This window comes from Halichoerus grypus, chromosome 2 (assembly GCF_964656455.1).
Source record: "Halichoerus grypus chromosome 2, mHalGry1.hap1.1, whole genome shotgun sequence".
NCBI classification, from domain to species: Eukaryota; Metazoa; Chordata; class Mammalia; order Carnivora; family Phocidae; genus Halichoerus; species Halichoerus grypus.
In genome coordinates this window covers 48,746,464-48,773,229 of record NC_135713.1, presented here as the reverse complement: position 1 = coordinate 48,773,229, position 26,766 = coordinate 48,746,464, and the positions used below count along the sequence as shown (strand labels likewise).

Genomic DNA, 26,766 nt, shown 5'->3' with positions numbered 1-26,766 from the left:
AACAAGGGTTATCTTTGTACAAGCAACTTAGCAATTATAGGATTGTGTTTTCACATCTGGAAAAAAGGATAATAATAACAATAATGATAATTTGGTCATTGATTTGATGAAATTAGTGTCTGTATGTAAATTCCTCAGCCATGTAGTAGATACTTCCTAGGTGCTCACCAAGTGTTAATTCCCAACATTGCAAAAACACTTTGATCAGTTGAGATTAAACATCAGCGCTTGATTTTGGAAGATCATCTTTTACTGCCCTTCAGAGCCTCTTTCCTTCTTCTGTTCTCTATACAATAGTAAACTTGATTTCCTGATTTTGGTGCTTACAGATTAGAAGTGCAGATTAGAAGTTGTAAAGAACACCAGAAAAAAAGACAAGAAACTGAATAAAATAGAAATAACTTAAAAATTATAGTTATCTAAGGCCATTTAGTGCAGGGGAAAACAGTCCCTCATACCTCAGTAGTCACTAAGTAGGCTTTTCTATATTACGGCAAGATATAATAAGGAGTATTCCAAATGATGATCTTGATTCATCAAGGCTAAATTTAAGTATATATACTTTGCTTATTTTAGAAAAAAATGCAATGATTTTGGAAGAAATTAAATATGAAAAGGACAAAATTTTAAGTAAATACTTTTTTGTGTGCTTTTCTGGTTAAAACTTTAGCCATCCAAAACACGCAGCCATGGAGATGAACTCAGTCTCCGGGGCTTCCACATATGCATGATCTTACTGAAATATCTTTCGTGTGTCTCCAGCAAATAAGCTAAGGCTCCACACATTCTACAGAAAGGGCTAGGCATTTCTAATTACTAAGTTGAAATAATTTTTATGCAGATGGCCTTTTCTTTATGTTTCAAAAAAGAACATTTGACAGAAATTACTTGCGGACTTTCACAGTAGCAACTTTTCTCAGATTCTTTTCCCTGGGACTTGGTGTTAGGACTGTTTACCCAGGTGGGCCCCAAGGGCTGACACCTTGATTCTCACAGTGTCACCTGTGGTTCTTTCATAGTGCCACCTGTAATTTTCTGGGCAAAACACTGGAATTGGGTCTGGTTTGCACATTAAAAAAAAAAAAAAAAGCTTTTTCTAAGTTATCCTCATAAGTTAGTATGAACCCAAGTGCTAATCCATTGTATACTGACTCAGTACCACAAATATTGAATTAAATGACTGATAGGAGTCAAGAAGTGGGCAATTGCAGATACTGTAGAGAGAGAACGTGTAGAATCCAGCACCATCAGAGGTCAACCAGTCAAATACCAGGGCTGGATTTTTCAAAGAACCAGATAATGCCAGTTTTATGACCATTAATAACATTTCAGTTATATAAACAAAGATAAGAGTAATAAAAAATAAATTCTGCTTCTCAGTGTAATCTGATTGCCAACAGGGTTCAGAAACGAACTTTCTCATTGTGCACGTGGCATTGCATAATGGACCAGTGATCATTCTGCAGCCCCCTCCCCAACCTTCCATTTCCCTTTTATGGACAGTCCTTAATTCTGCCAGATCTCTAAGCTATTCCAGGGAGGCAGTTTCTTTGGTTTCCCCTTTAAAGCTCTTTGATTGTGCCTCTGGTAGTTAATGCACCAAATGGTCTTTAGGGGTATTTCATACATGTGCTCTGCAGCTAATCAGAGCGCCTTGGCCCACTGATTTCCTACTTCTGTGTTTTCCACATGTTCAAGGGCTCAGTTCAAACACCAGGCCCACCAACTTCTGGAAAGGCATGGTAGAGCTCAGCTCTGATTTGGTGTCTGCCTCAAACAGAGATTTTCCAAAGGATATCCTGTAGTAGATGAATCATTCCATTAGGCCAGGTTCACTTTTCAAACCAGGAAGCAGAGTGCCTGCTGTGTAGGGAAACTCAGATAAAGTTGTTGTGGCTGTGCTCGGAGCACTTGTAAATATTGTTGTCAGTGTCTTTGATACAGGTTCCATCAAGATAGTATGTAAACACTGACAGGTTAATTATGTGTTTTAAAGCTGTGTTTATTGAGAGTTGATGGGAAGGCTGTGAAATGAGTCCTTTACATATCGCAGTGACAGTTTCCTCCCCAATGTCTTCCCCAGCTGATTACTCCTCATGCCATCCGTGTGCAGACCCCTCCTCGGCACATCCCTGGTGTTGTAGAAGTCACATTGTCCTACAAATCGAAACAGTTCTGCAAAGGGACACCGGGAAGATTCATTTACACAGGTAAGAACCACTGCAGATGATGGACACAGAGCTTTTCCTTGGCCTTGTGGGTGTTTTACTTTATCTTGTATGTTTACGTGTGCATTTTATTTTAAAATCTAATTTCTAGGACCCTCTTGCTTGGTCCATTTCACTGTATGTATGACCAAATGACTTGCTATTATTATTATCATCATTATTTTAAGAATTCATCTGGGTGTCCGTGTTGAATGAGAGGATCAGTAGAAAAAATTGGTTGGATACTTAAAGAAGCAGCCTGAGAAATAAGGAAAGGGGGAAGAAGTGCTAGACAATTCGGAGTCTCTCTGGATGTTAAGCCCTCTGCGTTGGGGTTTATTTGCTTTATGGAGTACGGATGTGCTTTAATGAAAAGTACAACTTTCTTCTAGCCTGGTCATAGCTAGAAAATTGGTAGTTTCCTATTTCATTCTGGGTTGGTACTTTCTTCTCCCGTAAACTGCATTTTGCCCTCCCCAAACAGCCTTGGCATACGGACCTGCCTTGCGGTAAGAAACTAGGGTTGCAGAGTGAAGGTGAATTGACCACCCATCAGATGGAGAGAACCAGGCAGGTTCCCTGTGGAAATGCAAGTACACACACAGCCTAAGTGTCCAATGTGTACTTTAGTACTTTAGGAGATCCTCAGATTGTAATGTGCTAGCCAAACCCCCATGGATCTTTTTATAATTCAGATTCTGATTCAGTAGCTCTAGGTAGGACCTGAGACTCTGCCTCTCTAACAAGCTCCCAGGGGAGGCTGATGATCTTGGTCCATGGACTGCACTGGGAATAGTGACATTCTTGGCCCTCTGCTTTACTACCTGTCATCCCTAGGTAGCTGTCTCCAGGAACTTGTCCCATGTTTCCTTCTTCAATCAGTAGAGGACCACAGGCCTGACTAAGTATAGAGCATATGTTGCTTTCACACAAAGAAGCTCTAGATCAGTGAAGAGATAACTCTGTTAACATATCCTAATTATAACCATACAATTAAAGGGACAAGTTTTATTTTGCTGTGACATTTTAACTCAAAGCATCTTTCCTTTTGTATTTTAAAACTAGGAACAAAACCAACCATACTTGTTAGTCTCAATTTCTCTCTCTCTCTCTCTCCTTCTCTCTCAAAATTATAAAAACAATTAATGCATCCTGACCCTTGGAAATGCCTCCCAGCCCTTTAAACAAAATGCAGGTTTGGTGCCTGCCTGACGATTAGTTTTAGTTAATTGAAAATTATAGGATTGACCCAAGAGGAAAATTTTGTTTGCACTCCAATCACTTTTACAAATTAAGGAAAATTACCACAATTTTGTTTAGCTAAGGTTTCACACTGAGTTCAAGAAATTAGCTCAGCCATCCCAACAAAGTCAGCACTTTGTTAGTGAGCACTTGAAAAAATAATAGTCTATCTGGAGTTTTGTGGTGTATACAAACGAAGCATAGAGAAAGCTATGATGCTTTATAGAAGTAGGCCAAGTGTTTTTAATTAGGCTCATTGGTTCAGCGTAAGTTTTGAAGAACAATCAAACTAGCAGATTAGCTGTTTCTTTTAAAGCTAGGATTTCTTGCCATTCATTTTTCCCATGAGAACTTCCACATAGCACTATTTTTTTTTTTTTTTTTACAAGCCTCATTATGGGCCTGCAGGAAAAGGACCAATTGAAACTTCTGATACTGTAACATTCCCCACCATCATTCCGATGGATGGGAGTTTTTCACAATGTTCCTCACTGAACTCGGTGTTCTGGAACATATTACAAAACCACAGAGGCCAAATGTTTTCTCTGAGGAGTTTGGACTCTGTTTTTGGCCAAAAACATTTAGGCCTTGCTGGCTGCTTATTTACTCTGCTATTAAGAACAAGAAAAAGGAGAAGAAAAAGAAGAAGAAGAAAATGCTTGTGTGGTGGGAGGTACAAGAGGTAATCAGGCATGATTCCGCTTTGGTGACAACATCCCTGCCCATTAATGGTTCCATTTTGTGGTCAGGTCTCATTTAGAAGAAATTATTTTTAATCAGTGTTCAACAAAATATCCCCTTGAGCCACCTGGCCATAAAAGTTAAAAAAAAAAATCATCCCCACTAAATTACTTAAGTTCTCAAAAGAAAATAGCTAGGGACCCATTATGATTTGGAATTTTTTTAACCATTAAGAAAAATTGCCATCAATTTAAGAAATCACATCTTAGAAAACCTGTATCATACAGGAATTAGGATCAAAGATAAAAGCGGCAGATTTGCAAGTCTAGCAAAGTAGTTAGGGTTAAGAGAGAGAAATCCTGGGTGTGCACGCACGTGTGTACATGTGCAGGAAATTTAAAGTCTGAAAAAATGCTTCTTCTGATCTTGCCTTAAATTGTGGGAAATAGACAAGAAGACGTAGTCTTTTAAGTATTTTAGGAGAGAGTTTAACTTCTCTCCGTGTTGGAGAAATACAATTTTGAAGAAATTAGCACAGAAACTTCTCCACTGATAGAGTTGGCTATTAGCTTGCTGTGACATTACATCATTTCTAACAAAGGGGAATCTCTGTTAATTGGTGAACTACACATGGCCTCTTGATTAGCATTAAATGCCCCTACGCAGGGTCACTTGTTCATGGCTGGTGCTTCTGATTTACTCAGTTTACCTCTATGCTTGTCACCACTTACCAACCAAGGCAGAGATGAGTCATAAAACCTTTCTGTTCTTTCTTTCTTTCTTAAAAAATATATATATATATATTTTTTATTATGTTATGTTAATCACCATACATTACATCATTAGTTTTTGATGTAGTGTTCCATGATTCATTGTTTGCATAGTATAACACCCAGTGCTCCATTCAGTACATGCCCTCTTTAATACCCATATCCAAACAACCACTCAGGTCGTCATAAACGGGCAGTCATCCTTTTCTGTCTGCCCACAGAAGCTCCCACTTCATTTTCTTTAACTTCCATAGCATTTCAGGATATGAAGCTTGATTTTCTGGACAGGCTGAACCAACCTCCTGTTTCTTAGTGGAATGTCACTTGGAATTTTTCCCTTAAAAAAAAAAAGGGAAATATCCAGGGACTGAAAACTCACAGCCCCAACTTAAGCACTGTTGCAGTTTTCTGAGTGTGTGAGGGAGTTTGGGTGTGTATATGTGGAAGTCTCTAAAAATCCATAATTGTTTAAAAAAAAAACTGAGACAGGAACAGCATGGCCTAATCTATGCAAATAAAGGCAGACTTTTTGGGGAGGGAGGAAAGAATTTGACTAAACACAGATTGCCTCCAAGCTGGCTCCACTTGTAAGGAGTGGGAACGCTGCTCTCCATCATCGATTCTTCAGATCAGGGACACAGGAGGCATTCTCAGCCGCCAGATGTGTGTGTCTCTGTGTTCGCCCAATCAGTAAGGGAGCAAAGTGAATCCCAACTTGATCAGAACAAATAGTACTTCCCAGATCTTACTTCTTGTGTCCAGTTATTCTTATGTAAATTCGGGGGCAAAGTTGATTTTAAATTTTAAATAATGTTTCCTGACAGAAGGCAACAAAACCCCTTTCTAATGACAGGACTGTTTCCAAAGCCCTCTCCTGGTGTCTGATCCGTCAGTCCTACAGGAAGTAAATCCACCATAAACTCCCAGTGCCATAGAAAGAGGTCTCCCCAATACCTTTGTTCTTCTCCCAGCTTGTTTTCCTGCAGTTGTCACATCTTTAGGCGAGGTGGATCTTTTAGAATTGTGATCTCTCCCACTAAGCTTTAAGTAACCTTGGGAGCTGATAAAGGACTCTAAGGAGGCTTTAAATGCTTCTTCAAAGTTCTAGAATTGGTTTCCCTGATAAGAAGTGGCCAAATCCAGTTTTACGTCATGGCAGTTCTTCCTCCACTGGAAAGGTTGCTATCTTTGGAGAGACTGTGACTGGGAGAGTAAGCCACCAGGATGGGGTCTGACTAGCTCAGGTGTGCATGGAGAGCTGTGGATGCCTGCCCGCCCTCAAGCTAGTGAAAGCCCCAGTGAATGATCACGTCACAGTTCAGACTGTGGTTAGGCCACTTCTCAGATCATTCTATCACCAGGTTCCACTGTTCTAAGGATTTTTCACCAAATTTCCTGCCCTTGGGGAAGAACTAACTCAAATTTCTGTTAGTCTCAGAATTAACTTTGAAACGAAAATTCTTCCTGGAAATACTTCCTGTATGTACCTCATGCCTAAAACAACTTTGCATGTAGGAGGGGCCACCTTGGCTGAATGTGCTCTGTGGGACTTGATGACATGTACCATGTCTTTCAAGTTTTCCTTTTTTTCTCACTTTCCTTTTGTTTTCTCCTTCTTCCCTTTTTCTTCCTTCATCCCCCCACCTCCTTTTCTTTTCTCCTCCCATTCTTTCCTCTCTCACTCCCAAGGAGACAATATGACCTAATGATTAAGGGCTTGGGTTCAAGAGGTGATGGGTGTAGATGGAATGCTCAGCTCTTCCACTTACTATGGAGGTTATTTCGGGGACATCATGTGATGGCTCTGAACCACAGTTGCCTATTCTTTACAAGGGAATAATCCCTTGCCGGGGTTTTTTTAGTATCAGGGAAATATATGTAAAGCACTTTTCATTAGCTAGTATGAGCACCAGCCAGATACTAGTGGTTTCCATTAATAAATGATGGCCATTATTATTATTCATTAATTCATTCATTCGTTGCTGAGTCCCTACCATGGTGTAAATATTCTACGTGTATTGTTTATCTTCACCATCATTTCCTAGAGGTCTAAGAAATGTCCTGTAGGATTTTTAGTAAGAAAACTGTAGACATCCATAAATAAAAGAAACAAGTAACACCAATCAACTGCAAATAAAAAGAGCAAAGTATGAATAAGGTAGCAAGAAAAAGAGATTTATAAATACTGATATAACTATTTTGATGTAATAAATACTTTCTCAGGAATAGCCTCAAACAATAAATATTTTAATAAGGCAGCCCTGATTTATAAAGTTCTCTGGTGCTGATTTTTCAGGAAAAACACACACGTGTCTTCTTGTTTCCATTCAAATTTCAGCCCTTCCTCTGGAGGCCATAGTAACATGGGTGCAGTCCATCACCAGCCTCTTCAACAAAGGTGTTTGGGTTATAATTCAATTCCAGGTTCAAAAGTTTCAAGACCAGAAACCTCTGTTTCTAGTTCTTGAAAACCTCCTCCACAAAGAAGGCTGCCACCATGGGGATAAACAAAGTCATCAGTTGTAAGGCAAAGTAAAGAGTTTGTACTAATGAATCTCATGTTTGTTAGCCTCTTCTAATACTAATTAATTGTCAGGTTAGGCTTCTGAAAAGCCACAGTCATAACATTACCCTGCATAGAAAGCTTCCCCTTTTGCCCACTGTATATGAGATATGGCCCAACCCCTATGCTTGGCTAACTTCACGGCTTCCTGTGCAGTCAGCTTCACTCAAGCCAGTCTCCTCATTAGGCCGCAAGCTCACTTCATATTTAGCAATTCTGGACATGGTAATTCCCCTGTAAGATCAGGCTCAAACTCTGTTTCCCCTCTGAAGTGTTTTCTAGCCACTTTAGTATAGTGGGCAGAGCACTGGGCTGAGAACAAGGAAGCCTGGTAGCCCCAGCTCTGCTGCTAACTGGCTGTGAGTTGTGGGACACATTGCTTCCATGGTCTACATTCTAGTTTCTTCAATGTAAAATGAGCCAATTGTACTAGGTGACTTTGATGTTCCCTGTGGCTCATCTTGATTGACTAGAAGAGTTTATATCCTTGGATCTCTTTTGTTGCATGTGCTTAGGCCATTCATTTATCATTCACTTCCTTATGCCTTCAGATCTCTTGTTCTATTCTTAAATATGCAAATCACAAAAAGTCCACATGCTCTATAAGGAAAGAGTTATCCTTCCCTGATCTTATATTATTTTGTACACTGTGTTGAAGCAACTTGACTCAGTATCTTACTTGCAATAGATGTTCTCTAATAATTGATTGACACATTGCCCAGGATCAATGGGTCCTCTTTGATTTTTGTGCTCTGGATGACATGGAATGTAAATAAGAGCTGTTAATTAAGAATCTATCCCCTTTCACTTGAAGTTTTACACACAGGAGAACATAGTAGTGGGGTTTCTGTTAAAAAAAATATGGGTTGGATCTGTATCATAAAAATTCTTCATTTTCTTGCATGTAAAATGGGAATATTTTAATAGTACCTACCTATATCTAAGAAATAAATGGATCAATATAGGTAATGCAGTGCTGATTGTACGTGGTACAGTGTGAGTGCTCCCTAAAAGTAAACTCAAAGAGATAGAAGCAGATAATAAGAATATTTTCAAAAATCATTAGAGCAAATTTTGGTTGGTATTAAATATGTGTCAGCTTTCATCATTATTAAAGAAATTGTCTCTTTCTAGTCAGTAGAGTAGGAATCAAAAGGTCTGGGTTCTAATTACTAGTACTTCCTTCTGTTCATTCATTTGGCTTATAAATATTTGTGGATTGCCTGTTCCATTCTAGACAATGTTCTAAACCATTTTGGGCAATATTCTAAAACAGCATTGAGCAAAACAAGACACGGTCCCTGTTCTCATTGATCTTATGGTCTACAAGGGAATGTAAATGTTTATAAGTTTACTATTTCAAATTTGGTGAGTATCCAAAAAGATAGGAACTGAGTTCCAAAAAGCATTTAAAAAAAAGGTACCCCAACCAGTCTGTTAGAGATATTTTTCCTCAGGAAATGATGAGCTGAGGTTTGAAGGATGATTAAGAGTTAACCTGGCAATAGGTGGAGAGTGGGAGAAGGGTGGGGTTAGAGAAAGAGAATGAGTGTTCCAGCATAGAGGCTGTGTAAAAAGGCATTGAATGGGAGCAAATGTGGCATCTTGGAAGGCTGGAAAAATTCTAGCGAGGCTGCAAAATTAAGAGAGAGGCGAATGGTGACAAAGAACATTGGAGAAGCGGGCAGGGACAAGTTTGTGCGAAGTCTTATAAGCCATGGGGAGGAGTTTAGTTGTCATCTTAAGAACAATGGGCAGTCCTTGAAGTGTCAGAAAGGACAATGGACGTGACTAGATTTGCATTTGGGAAAAAAACAAAAGCAAAAATCTCTGGCTGGCTGGCACATTGAAACCCAGCATGGATATTGGAAGACCAGTTAGGAGGTCATTGCAGTGGTCTGGGAGAGAGATTTGGTGGCTTTGATTCAGGTGGTAATGGGTGGAGATGGAATGAAGTGACAGAATTCAAGAGGTATTGAAGAGGAAATAGACAGGCCCTGGAGCTGGGTTGGACAGAGGGGTGAGGGAGAGAGAGGGCTTAAGGCTACCAGGCCTTTGGCTTCTTCAGCCTAATGGATGAAGGGGCCATTCTTCCTCTGAGCATCCCCAGGGTCTTGTGAGTGTCAGTGAAAGAAAGAACGGGCATGAAAATGTTCTGCCAAGGGTAATGTTCTACACGTATGTTAATTGTTAGGAAGACAGGCCTAAGCGAACTCAGGAAGAATCAGGAAAGGAAGGCAAGAGTGTGTTTTCTCTTCCATCAGATTGTTTTCACTTAGGATTCAGCTGAGAGAGGGCTGTGTAATGAACACTTGACTAGCAGTTCTGCCTTAGCGGTGTCCTAATTGGAAAAGATTCAAGAAGAAAGAAAAATTAACAGGCTGCTCCTGTCCACATGTCTTGAATATTACTCCAAATGAGCCATTTACACACAAAGAAAAGAATTCAAGGCAGAGAGAATATTTATTCTTTTTGCTTTTGCGATCCAAAGGGCAAATCTCAAGCCTCTTCTGCTTGGCTGAAGGGAGTTTTTTCACAAAATGTGATTGCTCCTGATATGTTGATGTGATTGGTGATCCCGAACCCTCTGGCGTTTGTAAAGTTAAACACTCTTGGTGCCATAACGGGGACAACAGCAACAAGAATCACTAAAAGTACCCATTGTACTTCTGTGACATCTATAAAATGAAAGCCGTTTCTGCAAAGAATAAAGCTGGTCTGAAGGAAGCATATTATTTTGCATATTTTATGTACATACTTTCCAAGAAATATGACCTTTATTTCCTATTTGGAGTGGAGTGTAATCAGGACTTGAGTAGCTAGTGTAACAGGATCATTAAAAAGGATATTTTCACTGACATTAGAGGTCTAAATGGCCACTGGGCCTTATATACAACCTTGGCTTTTTCCTGTCTACCCAGAGTTAATAAGTGATAAGGCCGGGAGAGAGATAAATCACAGAAATCCCTGTCCAAAGAAAACATATTGACTACAGCCAGGCAAATAACAGACCATAACCAACGGTCCCATTCATCATTCATGTAATAGGGATATAAAGTATTTCCTACCAATGAAACCATATAGAAGGAAAAGGCAGATAAGCTTCCCCAATCTTAGGCATGTGATTTGGTTATTAAGGGACATGAACTATTTGTCACATGGCTTTAATCTTTAAGATGTGTTGCCATTTCCAAACTATAAATTTCTGGTCGAGGATTAGAAAGCTATTAACAATAAAGGTAGGAACTGAGCTTTATATGTATTCTTGCCAACATAATGCAACACTATAAAGTCTTGAACCTCTAATCTATTTAGTTTGATTTGGTTTTCAAAGCCAATAAACTATTTGGAGGTCTTCAAGGCTTTTGTTTTTGTTTTTATCCAGCATCATGATAAATTAACCCTTCAGTTTTTTAACTATGTATGTTGAAACTTTCTCTAATATCCTGGGGGGTGGAGTGGGTAACTAAATTTTTTCTTTTTAAAGATTTTATTTATTTATTTGACACAGAGAGAGAGAGATCACAAGTAGGCAGACAGGCAGAGGGAGAGGGAGAGGCAGGCTCCCTGCTGAGCACAGAGCCCCGATATGGGGCTCGATCCCAGGATGCTGGGATCATGACCCGAGCTGAAGGCAGATGTTTAACTGACTGAGCCACCAGGTGTCCCCTTTTTCTCCTTTTCTAAGGCTTACTCCAAATGTTTGGTGGAGGGTTATTTTCTTTCTTTCTTTTCTTTTTTTTTTTTTTGGTGCATGTTTGCCATGGTGTGGATGCTAGTCTTTCTGTTCATTGTTAACTAAGTGACGTGGCACCCACTAGAGCACTAAAACTTGTTTTTCTTTGTTGCAATGTAGTACATACTGATTTCAGATAATTTCAAAAGTGTCAGTTGAAAAATTATTAAAATAATATTAAAATTGCTGCCATTTCTACCAGTTTTTAAACCATTAAACACTCAATAAATGTTAGCTGTTAATATTTTTAATGGCATATGTCTTTCTTCTTCGTATGCATGTATTTGCCTCATTACCAAAATAGGGTGAGACCTCACATCATATTGTGTGATTTGTTTTTTTCACTTAGCAATATGTAGGAAACATATGTAAGAAACAATAGGTGTTATAAATTTAAAACAATTTTTAGTCTTTAATAATCATTCCACGTCTTAGTAGAATCTTGGTGGAATCTTATTCCATAATCTCATCTTGCTGTAGCATAGATACCTTGAATTTGGGTTCTGGTGGTCTCCTTTTGTTCCTGAAAGCCTCCAGCACAGATCAGTAGTCCTATACCCACATTCTTTGGGGTACACTTTGGTTGGGACTCATCAACCAACCCCAAATGAGTGAGTGCACATGCTCCAAGGGCCTCACATCTCAGAGGGCCTGATGTCTCAGAGGTTGGTTCCAGGTCCCAAATACACATTCAACTACAGAATGTAGAGCTGTTTGTTTTCAACTTGAACCACCCTGGGGGTCGATGAGTTCCATAAATTTTTCCCCTTGCCATGTGAAGCAGTTCCATACTTTCCATACTAAAAATGGGAACTCATGTAAGAGGCTTAACATTTCTGAAACTGAATCAAGTCCAAAATTAAAACAATTAGGTAGGAAATTTAGGTCCCTCCCTGCAACCCCCCTCCCCAGGATAGCAACATTCCCTGCTAGAGTTTTGAACTCTTCTTTTCTCTCTTCTCTCTGCTGGTTTTCCACCCCAGTGGGCTTCTGACAACCTTTCTTCTGTTTTATCTTATCATCCCCTCCTTTTCCACACTTTTTTTTTTTTTTTACACTGTCTTCTCTTTCAATCTTCTTCCTCTCTGTGTTACTGAAATGTAAAACATTCCACCCCCGCCTTGACAATCTGTGTGAGGCTGGCTCTATTATTAGCCCATTTTATAAGAAAACTTAATGAAGTAAAGTGACTTCCCCAGGGTAATGTAGCTGATAAAAGGAGGAGCCAGGATTTGCACTGTGGTTGAGGGAAACGAGAGCCTGCAAAGTGGTAAACCTCCTGGGGTGCTACTTTAGCTCATTCATTTTTGGAATTTTGTGATTCCCTCAAATTTGATTGTTGGTGTTGGGAGACAGTGGGTATTTCTAGGACATGTGAGGTCTGACAGGAATTGAAGCTATATATATGTGTGTGTGTATATGTGTGTGTATATATATAGATATAATTTTATTTATTTAATTAATTAATTAATTAATTTTTTTGAGAGAGAGAGAGAGGGGAGGAGGGGCTTAGGGAGAGGGAGAGAGAAAATCCCAAGCAGACTCCCTCTTGAGCCCCGAGCCCCACATGGGGTTCAATCTCATGACCCTGAGATCATGACCTGAGCCAAAATCCAGAGTCGGAGGTTCAACTGACTGAGCCACCCAGGAGCCCACCCCCCCTTTTTTTAGAGAGAGAGAGAGAGAGAGAGGAATCCTTCCATATTTTAAACAAGTCATATCATTATGAACATAATGCACACTCATACAGAAAATTTTAAAAACACAGAAAGTATGAAGAGATCCATTATCCCATCCGTCAGAAACAATCATTAGTATTTTTTAGTCTTCTAATATTTTTTTTGTGTTACTCTTGTGAATTTTTACCAGAGTGAATCACATCATGTTTATATAATTTTGCATCCTTCTTTTAATTTAAATGGTAAAGTAAACATTTCCTCTGCTAATTCCAATTCTTCCTAAGTGCATTTTATCAGGTATATAATAGTCCATTTTGTGGCTGCATCATAATTTAGTCAGTCCCCTGTTGTTGGATAGCCACATCTTTTCTTTCATAGGACTTTTAACATTGTATATGCCAGAGTAGAACATGACCTTGAATGTCTTACATTCATTCCCCCATTTTCCTAACAAAAAGTTTTTCAGTTTTAGGAATAAGTGAACTGTATATATTTGTAGATACTAATGAATTATCAAATGTCTACTTATAATATTTCACACATTAATTTATTTATACATGCGTATTTAAAATCACACATAATTTACAGCATTTACAAATGTAACTTTTTCCACTTTGAGGTTTACACTTTTATTTAAACTTTGACATCAGCATTTTTGTTTGTTTTTATCAAAACCAGAGTCATTTTAAATCCCATCATATTCTACTCTAAGTTGTTTGAGACACAGCTCTTTTTAAATCTGCACATCATGCTTTCACTGGAAATTTTATCCTAAGCCATAAGTAACTGTTTGCTATATTAAAATCATTTAAATCTCCAAAGATAACCACTTTCAGCTACGTTTTAAAAACTGATCCTGAAAGGGCTTGTTTTGAGGAATATTTGCCATACTGAAAGGCCAATCTGCTAGCAAAATTACCAAATTTATGCTAATTTTCTATTTCTCCTTTTTGTTTTGACTAACTTCTTTAGGTGATCTCTGTACACATCCCAAAACTGCCATCGCTTATGGTTGTTTCATGCCCCAAGCAGCACTTAGTTTAAAATAACATAATTGGAAAAGAACCTTATCATAAGAGAGACTTTAAAATTACTGAAGTCCATCCCAAGGGAACTATTTTTTGAGAGGAGTATTCTCTCCATCTATTTCAGCACTTTCCTATTGGTGGGTCATATGTCATGGGTGATCCTTGGTACAAATCGGATACCAAGTCACATAGTATTTCTGATTTGGATAAAGTATGCTCACACTTTTAGGTGGACCTCCTATTATTAAAGGTTCTGAATGTGCAGGTGGAAACCATCCCATTCATGTCAGGTTGAAGAATCTCTGCCCAAACTTCTCAGTGGTGAGGAGGTAGACAGAAACTGGGCCTCCCTAAATTGAAGGCAGAAACCACAACAGAAGAGCAGACTTCTTGTGTCCTCTGTTCTTCGGCCTCCAAATGTAAATGTTCATCTTTTTCTTGTTAGTGTTAACTATGGTTCACTTCTTTACATCTTGGGTGGGAGACCTGACCTGCTGGGCAGAGCCACCTTGGGATCAGCCTCCTGGTTTGGGTCCAGAAGTCCCACTGCCCAGTTAATGTGAAGTTAACTTAGATCTTTGTTTAATGCCAAAAATATATTCACAGTTAAATATCTGCAAAGAATAAGGCCTTCCCAGTGATTCTACATATGCATATTGTTTCCTTTTAGTGTTAACTGATTTTTAAAATATTCACTGAGACCCAGCTGCCTATTTGAGGTTATTGGGAGGTTTCGGTGGAGAAAAGTGTCTCTGGAGGATTGGTTCTGAGCAAGGTTATAGTTCTGTATTTCTCCAGTTTCTTCAAGACTAGAAAAATGAAACATTTGCACTGGCTAACTCAGAAGATATAGGAGTATCATCTAAAAGCTTGAAAATTAAATTTATAAAATTATTAACATCAAAGCTATAAAATTATGTGACTTGTCAGAAAGTTATATGTCAGGGCCAAAGTACAGGCTTGGTTACTGAGCCCTGCATGCCTCAGCTTTGTCTTAGGTCTGTGTAATTAAGTCAATTTAACTTCAGGGCAGTTTTTACAGTTGACCAAGCCTTTTCCATTCAGTTCTTTTTTTGTTAACCTGTGAGGTAGGAAGGACAGATATTTTTAGCTTCATTGTCACTGTGAAAATTGAGGTTTAGAGAGAGGTGAAGTGGTATATTTAAAGTCATTTAGGTCACCTGGTGATGGATCTGATATCAGATTTATATTACTCCAAATGATTGGTTATACTATATGGTATCTCATATTTTTATATCCTCAAAATGGACTCATACTACTTTTACTCTATTTTTTCTTTCTTTTTTTAGCTTTCTAGGGACATAATTCACTAATTAGCTTGGGGGCTTCTAGAGTTTTAGGCTGCCTTTTTAGCACTGACAAGTTAATTACATGCGTTCTATATGTAGCACTTACCATCAGCTGATGTGATCATTTCTTTGTTTACTTGTGTATAGTCTGTCTCTCACTAGAATATAGACTCCATGAAGGCAGGATCCTTGTCTGTTTTGTTCACCACATCATTCCAGTGCCTAGTACTGTACCTAGCACAGAGTGGGAAAGCTCAATAAATATTAGTCAAATAAATGAATGGAAGAACCTATGAAGGAATGACTGAGAAACTGGCCATAAATTTATGGTATGTGAGCCTTAAAGATGACCTAGTTAACCCCAGTTGTTGGCTTCTTCATAGATGAGGAAAACTAGGCTTACGGAGTTTAAAAGACTTAGCTGAAGTCAGTCAGCTGGTAGTAGATCTTTATACCAGTGTCCTTTTCTTTGGCCTGTCAACCGAGAGCTTATCTCCACCCTGGGTACATTTCCCTTAGGCTCATTTAGTTGTAAAGAAACTGTATGACTATAGATCTCAGGAATCAAGACAGATCCCAGTTTGAATCCTGGCTCAGTCGATTTCTAGCTAGTTTCTTAACCAATCTGAGACTCCATTTCTGCATTGTAAAATGGGGATTATATCTCATAGGATTGCTGTGAGGATTCAAATAGATAATGCATATGAAAAGCTTAGCACAGTGCATGGCATCTAGTAAGTGCTCAATTAGTGGTAGATCTTACCAAAAAAGGATTTGAGAGAACAGATTCCTATAAGTCTGAATTTTAGAGATGGAAAGGCCCTCGGAAATAGCCTGGGCCAATTTCCTGATTTTGTAGAGGAGGCAGCTGAGGCTCTGAAGAAGGAAGAGCCTTTCCCAAACCAACACATGATTGAGTTGCATATATAACCAGAACAAATCACGTAAAAATGGATTTACTAATTATTTTGTGAGTTGCCTTCCATATTTGCAAATATTTAAAGGCATCCCAGCTTTTTTTTTTTTTTTTTTTTTTAAAGATTTTATTTACTTATTTGACAGATAGAGACACAGCAAGATAGGGAACACAAGCAGGGGGAGTGGGAGAGGGAGAAGCAGGTTTCCCGCCGAGCGGGGAGCCCGATGCGGGGCTCGACCCCAGGACCCTGGGACCATGACCTGAGCTGAAGGCAGATGCTTAACAACTGAGCCACCCAGGCGCCCCTCCAGCTTTGAATATATATGAAAATCATTCAACAAACATCACCATGGTCACGTGGCAGGCTCTTTTTGAATTCTTTAAGGTCATTAACCTTTGAGTACACTCCCGAGAAAAAGGTAGATAGTAGAGCGTGTTTAATTCCTTGGGTGTCCAATATATGATCAGTTTTTTTTTTTTTAAGTGTCACAGACATCATTGTTCTGATCTGTTTGTTTACATCCTCGTCTTTCTGTTGACAAAAGAAGAAAGAGCTTTTCTCCACCTCCAAGTATATCAAAGTCTCACAGAAGAGTTAAGTGCCACTTCCACCATTGGCAAAGTGGAGTCATGCAATTTAAGGGCATTTTCTTCAGCCTTTCTTTTTGTGACAGCCCAGTGTTAGCTGAAACATCTGTCAGACACCGGAAAGCTGTTGGGAGACCTCATTGGGACTAGAGGGTCATTTTTCCAAGGTCTAGATCAGGGAGGGACTTGGTGAGGTCCACCTGAATGCATTGTCCACTGCCACACTCTACTGTCTATGGGAATTTATGGGAATGTTCACTTCTAGCCACAGGGCATCTGTGGAACCTCCCATTTTGACTTTAAATCTCAGTTCCCTGAGGTCCTTGAAGCGATAAGATGTGCTGGGCTTTGTCACATTTAGTGATCTGCTTAGTGGGTTGCGAGGCAAAATCATCATCCTGAGGATCAATGAGAGAGAGAGATTTGCAAGATGGTGGCAGTCAGAGACAAGATTAAAACCTGCTTGGAAAGAGATCTCTGATGTGCACCTGGCACAGTGAGGAGTTTTGGTTACTTTTTGCTGCCTGGCTGGCTGACAACGAATGAATGGATGAATGCATGAATTGTTGTCAGATGTGTCCTGCAGTCATCAGTGAGGAGAGTATCAGTGTATCAATAGCATACCCTAGTTCATTAAAAAAAAAGGCCAGCTTGTATAAGGGCATTCTGCTCTAAACCTTTGCTTGGGGCTTCTGTTAGAATCCAAATAGATTTTTCTTCAGGCCTTCCTAAAAAGGCACTCAACTGTTGGTGAAAAGCAAAAACGGGCCAGATGTCCATTGCTGCTAAATGTAATGAGTAGAGTAAAATGTAAAATATATTAATTCCACTTTCTTAAGTACAGCTAATTAAGGGTGGCTCATTTAAAAACAGACCTAATTTAATCCACTAATATAAGTATTCAATTAAAGTTGTTCCCACTGCTTGCTTCTCCTCAGAATACTTTTTCGTATACTTATATATGATGCATTCATGGTGTGAATCCTTTCATGGGCTCAGGTTGTAATGGAAGAGCAGTTTCAGGACTTCATAATTGCCCGAATTAAATAACATGTATGTAAATGGAGATTTGAGTGTAACTCGTGCCCTGCAATGCTATAAGGAATTGAGTCCCTATATCCCGATACCTTTTAGCCTATCAGAATGAAGTGCTTCCCTTTTATTCTATACCACTTAGAATAGTTTATTGCATTATTAAGTACATGTTACAAGAAGCACATTGTTGTTTAAGACTCATTGATTTAAGCAGAACTATTCTTATAAAGTTTCGTAGGCTTTTACATAAAAAGAGAAGAACCCATATAAAATTATAAAACCTTAATGTAATATAACAGCCTATAATATAATATAATATAATATAATATAATATAATATAATATTCTCCCATTTTCTAAAGAAGCCACCAAAAATTTTTAATGAGTTTATTAGAACTACTGTTTGTGAATTTGGGGATGTCATGTCTAATTAGACTTAATGGCCTTAAGTATTTCTTTAATGAAATCTGTAGCTTAACTCGTCAGGGTTATATTCCTTGTCCTCCTGCCCTTAAAGTGATTTTACTTTATTTTTATTTTTGGTGGCATTAAAAAGAAATGAAAGACTATGATTCTGCCTCATTCTCAGATGGATATAGTGAAAAATACTGTGCTTATTATGAAGTTAATGTGAATTACCATGTAATTACCACTGGCTGCACTGTAATGATTGTTTAGTTACCACTGAGCATTCCCTGCCAAATAACACACATTATTTCATAGGAAGCATAGAATTAACTCAAGTCATCCCGGAACTCATGGAGGGAGTTATATTCCTGATCTCTTTTGTTAAGTGTAGGCGCTGCTAATGTTAACATCTAAATAATCAAGCTTGGAGCCAACCGACAGCAGAACAGGGTATGAGTTTACATGATTTGATTTGCTGATGTTTTAAACACTTAGCAGGAGACAGCTATAGAAGCCAATTAAATCTCTCCAAGGTGCATAGAGTTATCTCCTTTGTGAGAAACAATTTAAGGGAATTGCATTGGCCCTTTAACTGGAGGGGAGAAGAAGCATTAGGAATGAAATTTCAGATGCAAAGTGCTGATCAATCGAGCCTCCTTTTGTGTTTTTCAGCTTTGTGTTGTTTGGGCTGCTGATATTTTAAAGGATTTGCGCTTTCATTTTGCAAGCACAGGGTTATGTTAAACTTTTCTCCGTGAAAATGTTCCTTTGGCTATTGATTATGATGTGCCTTTAAACAAGGCATTGTGTCTAAAAGAGTAAAACAAAAACAAAAACAAAAAACATGTCAGTACATTCCGTCCCTTTCAGATACTGCATCTTATTTAGTGTACCGGAATTCCCAGTTTAAAGTAATCACAAAATTTATGGAGAAACGGATAAAAAAGGTTGTAAAATATCGATTTGGGGAAAATAATAACACAACTCATCTATAATAAGAAGAAAAATGAAGCAATAATTCAGGGGGTATCGAGCGGCTTGCTGCTGGGAGTATTGATCCAGTCCTTTACGGTATAAGATCGCACCTGAGATTGCTCTGAAAGAAAGAACAGCATTCCTTCGCTCATTATTTCTCAGATACTATCGCCTTGTTACACGGGCCCTGCAGAGTTGGGATTGTTGCAGCTGGGATAGTGGGACCTGCAATAATAATAATAAATAAATAAATAGCTCAGAAATCTATACTGCCTGAAAGCCACGGTGCCTGGTCTTAATAACACATTGGCTCTGATTTTATAAATTCTTCGTTGCCTTATAGTAGCTAATGGCAATTCCAATACTGTGTGGTTCATTTAGGAACCAAACAGATCTTCATCTTATATAATGGGTTCTCATGTTTGGAAGGAATTCTTGTCTTGGCTGAAGAAGCATGCATCTGTTATGTTTCTTCTTAGGTCACTAAATTGAAAACAATACGTTTATACCATTTGGACTATGGGAAATGCTGGCTTTAGCTTTCATGTGGCATGGTTTTGTATTTTCAGACAACTTTTGGACTAGGCAGGAGTACTGAGCAAAATCTTTAATATGGCCTGAAACTTTGAAATTCACATTCACACATCATGAATTTATACATTTATCTATAATTTCTAAGATGTTAAGTGACAGATTGACTTGGCAATGTGTGCAGTCATCACAGTAACTCCTTGAAATGGTGGGCTGTATTTCATCGCTGAAGAATTCTAGGTTCTGTCTAAACTTTAAGATTATCCTATAAATAATGTTGAGGAAACATGAATTTTTTTGCTCTTTTACTTTTTTTTTTTTTTTTTAGCGGAGAGGGTGCAATAATATTCTAATTCCAATTTAATAAAAAAGTTTTGATACCTGTTATGTTTCAGGCATCTTCTAGACTCTGTGACCCGGAAAGGTGAAGTTCTTGCCCTCAAGACACTTATATTCTAGGAAGGGCAGGAAGGCAATACACAAATTAAGTAGTAAATAAGATAATTTTCAAATTGGTAAAAGTGTTATGAAAGAAATAAGAGGGGTGATCTGGTAGAACATAATTGGGGTAGAGGGGCTTCTTTAAGTAGCAGTTAGTACAATAGAATGTATACAGTATACAAATGGATAGTACTTCAAGCCTGCGCAGCATCATGCGAACATGTTTTTGTTTCTGAGCATCTATGGATTTTCCCCAGTGCTAAAGTCATGCTGTCATTTGCCCAGAAGCTCCACTTTCTCTACCCCATCCTCCAGTCACTCCGTGATCATTATCTAGAAATATGAGCCATACTGGCTGGCTGTGTTCTCAGCAGATCGAGCATCCTGAAATTTCAATAAGCATTGATCCATGTCATTGCACCAGATCCTTGAAACTGTTGTTTCTATAATATTTGTCTGTCCATTTCTGACTCTAAAAGGAAAAAAAAAAGTTCCATGGAACAAGAGGCTGCTGCCTGGTGTCAATAAAGGTGGATGCAGAGGGAAGGATGAAGAAGCAGAAAGAATAAAACATCTAACCATCAAGACTAACTCCCAAAATAGCTTTCAATAAACTGTAAAGCATACCCCTCTTTCTTTATTTCCAAAGTAAGATTGAAAGTCATCACTGAGTCTTAAACTGTGAATATTGAAATTGCGAGATGTATGGTACATTTAGTGGAGACGTTGGTGAAGTGCAGAAGTCATTTTAACTTTGTCTTTTAATTTTAAAGATTTATTGGCTGCAAGGAAAGAGGATATTTATAAGCGTTCTTAGGTAGTCACAAAACATGTAGTTGCCAAACAGTGCAAAGAATGGAAAGAAATCATCATTACGAAGCTGGATGATTCAGGAAATGTGGTGATAAATATGGGAGTGACAACATATTATCTCAGCCCCTTCTAGCTCCACATTTTTGAGTCATGATTATCAAGTGTATCACTGTGGGGAATGTGCTAAGTCAGTTTGGAGCTAGAGGAATTTTAGTTTTAAAAGAATAACCAGGCAATGCTTGGGAAGTACAAATACAATAAATGATGTCGAGTCATCTCAGCTTGAATAAATATATATTGTATCATTTGCTTCTACCCTTTAATTTCTTGTAATGAAAGGAAAGTGGCAAGCAACAAGAGCTCAATTAATTGCAACAATGATTACTTAGCTTCTGTAGTGCCTGAATTAAAAAGAACATTAAGATTACTTTTCTAATAGCTCATATGTTTCTTTTTTAAATCATTGACGCCTTTAAATGGCAGGTGCATTTGAATTGTTTTAAAACACTTATTTTTTCCTTGTTTGCAAACAGTTTGTCAAAGTGAGCTGTTGATTATTTTGTGTTTTTGTCCCAAATTCATGAAGATTAATGCCATATCATGGCTAATCTATTATCATCTTTCTCTGTTGTATGCTTTTTTTTATTTGAGACAGGCTGATTATTGAAAAACAAACTTGTGGCTGTCACTGTGATTCGTTTGTGCGAGCTAGTTCTCTCTCATTAGCACAGAGTCTGGGATGCAGCAGTACCCATAGATGTTGAATGAATGAGTGGATTAAGAGAATGAATGGGTAGATAAGAGTCCTGCTCTCTGGCCTTTGACAGGTTACTTTACCACTTAAACCTCAATTTTCTTATCTGAATAATGGGGGAAATAAGCATATCTTCTTCACTAGTTTGTTGTAATGATTAAAATAGATAATATGAGTAAAGCACTTAGCACATTATAGATGGTGCACATTAAAGACTCGAGAAATGGTAGTTCTTATTATTGATGACTGTAAGTAGTTCTCAATCTGTGAATTGATTTTCTGACAGTCTATTTCTACTTGGTACACCAGTATTTCTAGTGCCCAGGACTATGCCTGGCCCAGAGTAGATGCTCAAAAAATGTTTGTTGACAGAATGAGTCCCCAGATTCTTGTTCATAGATAACAATGGCTATGACTGCTAACACTTAAAAGGCACTTATTATGTGCCACACACTGTTTTAAAGATAAGATATATTTTTAAACATCTCATCTTAAAAAAAAAAAACCCACTATGAGACAAGTGCTATTATTATCTCCACTCTACACATGAAAAAACTGAATCAAAGAGGAGTTAATTTATTCAAGATAATGCAACTAGACTGTGGCAGAACCAGAGTTTTATTCAGGCAGACTGGCTTCAGAGTTCTGAGCATTCAGCAGTATCTTCAGTATTTAGGCACAAAGGTAATGTGAAATGTTGCAGTATGCCGTGATCATTCAACAGATATTTACTAATCATGGTCCAGATGTTAGTTACTGGGGATACCATGTATAAGATGGGCACAGCCCCACCCTTATAGAGATTACAGTCTAATGGGTCTGACTTCCCAAATTTTATTTCATCCCGTACTTCCCACAGTGATTGTTAGAATGAGAGGCACTTAGATGTCTTACCTGAGGCACTAGAAGGAAGGCTGTACACATCTGTACAAAGGAGAGTGCGAGGGTAAGCCCGAAAGGGACACAGGGTGGCATTGTAATGATTATTATGGGTTCCCCAGCATACATCTCACCATCTCCTTAGAGAGTATAGGATGCATGCCTTTCTGAAGACCTAGATGCCACTGCTTTCAAATTCTGTGAGCAGATGCCATCTGTACCACACGGACCTCTGGGGCAGTGCTGAGCAAAGTGTTGGCAAAGCCATGAGGAGACCAGCCCCTGGCTCAGCCTGGGAAAGGTGATGGGTATGTGGAAAGAGCCTATTCGATCTTCTTTTCTGAACATCTGGGTCAGAAGTCATGTTGTTTGCAGACAAGTCCTACCACCTGCTTCTTTGGTGTCCAGTATCTCAACCTCAGGGCCATGGGAATTAGTGGACCACATTTTAAATCTGTGGCAGAATTTCCGAAGAATTTGTATGAGTGTTTAACTGTCACATGCATAAATTTCACTCTGCCCTGCTTGTTTCTCCTGTTTCAGCTTGCTCTCTTTATTACTAGGTTCATTCATTCCTTATCTTCTTTATTTACCAAATATTCATTGAGGAATGAAAAAAAAAAAAAGACACCTGGAAAGATAGATTTTGCATTTTGATCACCTGAAGCACAATGCCTGGTGGAGAGTAAAAAGTCCAGTAATGGTTGTTGACTGGACAGATTGATGGATGGGTGAATAAAAAGAAAATTAGAAAACTATGTTTATAATTTTAAGAGATTATTTTTAATTAGGATTGTAACTCTTGAAGAATGAGTAAATGATTCAATAAAAAAGGGCAAAAAAAAAAAAAAAAAGTAAAACCAAATCAAATTTGTCCCAGTAGGGTTCAGTGAATTTTTACAAAACAAATCCATTGATCTAGAATCTCCCAGTTTCATCTGCCTCTGCCTGTTACCAGTCCAGATGACTGATTATCCTGGGAAAGGCTCTGTAGCCTATCTCATAAACAGAAAAAAACAAAAAACACAAAAACACAAAAACTATCTCACACTTGGTCAGAAGACAGCCCAAACATTTTGTCTCCAGAGGCTGGGAAAGTTTAGCTGTGGTTGAGATTTGGCGGAAGGGGAAGAGCCTGCTAGAATGAGAGCTTGGATCTCAGAGGCTCAACCATGACCAGATGGTGTGAACCCACCTCGAGGGCAAAACACCCTCAGTAAGTTAGGACTCTGGGTCAACTCCAAAATGTATTAAGATTCGCTACTAAGTTTTCTAAGCTGTTAAAGAACCACAGACATTTTAGCCAGGTTAGAAATTTCAGGAAGAGAGCCTTAAAAAAAAAAAAAAAAAAAAGAAAGAAAGAAACTGATTTCACACTTTGCCTTTTTCAATAGGGAAGCCCCCAACTATCCTGATCTACACTCTCTTATTTAGAATCTTAGGTGATTGTCAGGTGATCTTTCACCAAACTGTGGCTTGACTATATGGGTGCTAGTGTTCACATCCACTGGTAGACCCTGTCCCAAACTCTCTCATCCATCTTCACAGGGATTCTCCTGACATCCACCTATGGCAACCATTTTCCATGAAGTCCTGCTCTTCCCTCCTTGCTTCCATGACTGATAACGTGTGTGCTCAGCTGCTAAGTGTGCACCTACTTTGTGCCAGGCATTGTACTAGGTCTGTTACAGGTCTCGGCCTTTTTCATTTTCAATTCTGTGAGAATTCCAGCTCAATTCAATTTCAATTCAATTCAATTGAATTTCCAATTCAAAACACCCTCACAGTCCCTGTCCTTTCTCTTGTCTTTGGGCCTTCAGCTAACTAATCCCAAGAAGCTTTTAGGGGTCTAAAAGTGAAATGAACTTCCTAAAGCAGAAGCAAGTCTGTTGTTTCCTTGAGTTTCATTCTCTGCCTTTTATTGAAGCCAACTATATGCAAAGTGTGGTGCAAAGAACTTGGGATACAAACATGGATCAGGTGGGCAGCAAAAATGAATTGAGGGCAGGCTGTGTTGGCATGATGCTAATCCAAGTGATAAAATCCTCTGGTAGAAATCTGGATAAATGGCTGCAGGGAGGGCAGCCCAGCCTGGGAAACCGGGGAACCGGAGACTGGGGAGCAGTTTTGCCTGGGGGACTGATAGTGTAGGATTCCTTTGATTTCCAGTCTCCTACTTTCTCCCTTTGTTATTGAGCGCCATCTTCTTAAAAATAGGCAATCTTCATATATGAAAATTTTATAAGACACTGTAAAAACTCTGCCCCATCTCTCTATCTCCCATTATTTTCATCTCTTAGTTAGAATATGTTCTACAGGATTCCAGGATCCATGTGCAAGTAATTTTCCAAGTTCATCATTTGCATTCTTCCTCTCTGCCCTCTTATCTCCTCCCCCCATGAGAGATTTTAGGGTATTTAGGATATTTTTATTTTATTCATCTTGTTTTGAAAAATTCTGAACACTCACTTCAGTTCAGTTTTGAGTAAGAACAATAACTTGCATTGAAGTGGGTAGAATTTTGTATCTTCATCCAGGGCCATCCACTTTTCTTAAAGGGCAATAAGGTGCTTATAATAATGAGCAAAACATGTTTAGGCCCTTGTCAGGTAAGGATGGTGGATTTGGAAACAGGACTGGGAGTGAAAGGCATAGGCAAGAGGGCTTTTATGGATAAATTTTAAAAAGAATACATGAATGAATGAAGAACACCTTAGCCCTGATTTAAGAGCAAGCCTTCTCCTTTGCTTCCCTCTCAAATGCCCTTCTGTGGATTTCCCTCTAGCTAGATTATTGCAGTTTTTGAGCATTTTGCTATGAAATCCTCCTATTTTATTGCACCATTATTTTGTTCAGACTACATCATCAGTTAAATAGTTGGGATTGAGATGCATGTGAACACAGTGGTCAGCCTGGTCTGTGCTCAATGAAAAGTCATTGCCTGAGGGTTGGGTAACATGATTGCTACAGGTAGGGAATGGTCTTTCACCAACACCAAAGATTTATTGACTTTTGGACAGGAACAGTCAGCTTTTATATTTCAAGAGAGTAAATTACCTCTTGTTAATTGTGATGCCTTCAAAGGAAATTTTGGATAGGGAACTTCAGCTAGAGCTTCATGCAGTAATATGCAAAAAATGCAGTTGACCAGAAGTTTACAGTTTTGACTAATAGGATTATTAGTCAGTGAGTAATACTTCAAGTTCGCCAAGTCCCAGTTTATAGCTGGACCTTCATAAGTCAGAACTTAGTGTTCCAACAGTCAGAGGCACTACACTTGCAACTTGAATCTCAAATAGAAAAATATCAGCAAACACTACATTTTGGCCAAAAAACAAAACATAGGGGTATTGACGTTATACCAGATACTTGTGTTAGATTTGGTTGGCTTTGTAGGGCACAGAATACAGGTGATCTCTGTGGTTGTTGCAATATGTCTGAAAGTAAACATTTTCAAAGAAATCTGAAGAAGCCATGTGATACTATTAAGTAACATGGGCCTGGAGAGTTTGATCAATGAGGATCGGCAATCTTGATGAAATTGTTTTTTGTCTGAATAATTTATTGTGCCCAACACATAGACATAATCTACATAGCTGCTAAGGCAAAAACAGTGGTCAATTTAAGGAATAAAAGAACACATTCAACCCAAAGGTTGGCACAAAGGGGGAAAAAAAACCCAGCTGGTTGATTGACTTCACTGTTTGCATTCCAGCCAGTGGTTTTGGTGTGGTAGACACACATCATGGGTTTCCTGTCTTTAACATGCTAGTTGTTGACCACTACCTTGAATAAGGAAAGCATGTTGGTCTAAGATGGTAGCCAGGATCCAGCAGGTAGCTCTCATTTCTTTCTACTAAAAACCTCTTTCTGGTCTTTTGTTCTGTTTCTAGGTGTGTGTTTCAGTGATTTCAGTATTAATTGTTTTTAATAGTTCTTCTGCAGTTGGTGGCACTTTTGGTGAGAGTAGGGATGTACACAGCCTTTCCTCATTAAGAGATTTCCTGTTATACAATGCATTAAGGTTGTCAGCTTCTACTCCTGTTTCCTTTCATTCTTTCTTTCTTTCCTTTTAAACTTGAGCTTGCTTCACCAGAGGGAGAAAGGCTAGCTCAATTGTGTTATCCTGTTAGATTGCTTAAACCATGTTTAGATAAAAAATTACTTTATGCTTTTCTTACTACAGTTCATGATTTCCATTTTGTAAG

General features: G+C 38.6%; 1 protein-coding gene across 13 annotated transcripts in view; it reads left to right on the top strand.

Moving 5' to 3' along the window:
- EBF1 (EBF transcription factor 1) overlaps window positions 1-26,766 on the top strand; it is a 391,270-nt gene that overhangs the window by 309,974 nt on the left and 54,530 nt on the right. For all 13 annotated transcript variants that reach the window (XM_036103654.2, XM_078066804.1, XM_036103653.2 and 10 more), the window contains one exon: window positions 2,084-2,210. In XM_036103654.2, coding sequence (XP_035959547.1) covers window positions 2,084-2,210 — 127 coding nt within the window. The remainder of the gene's footprint in view (window positions 1-2,083; window positions 2,211-26,766) is intronic.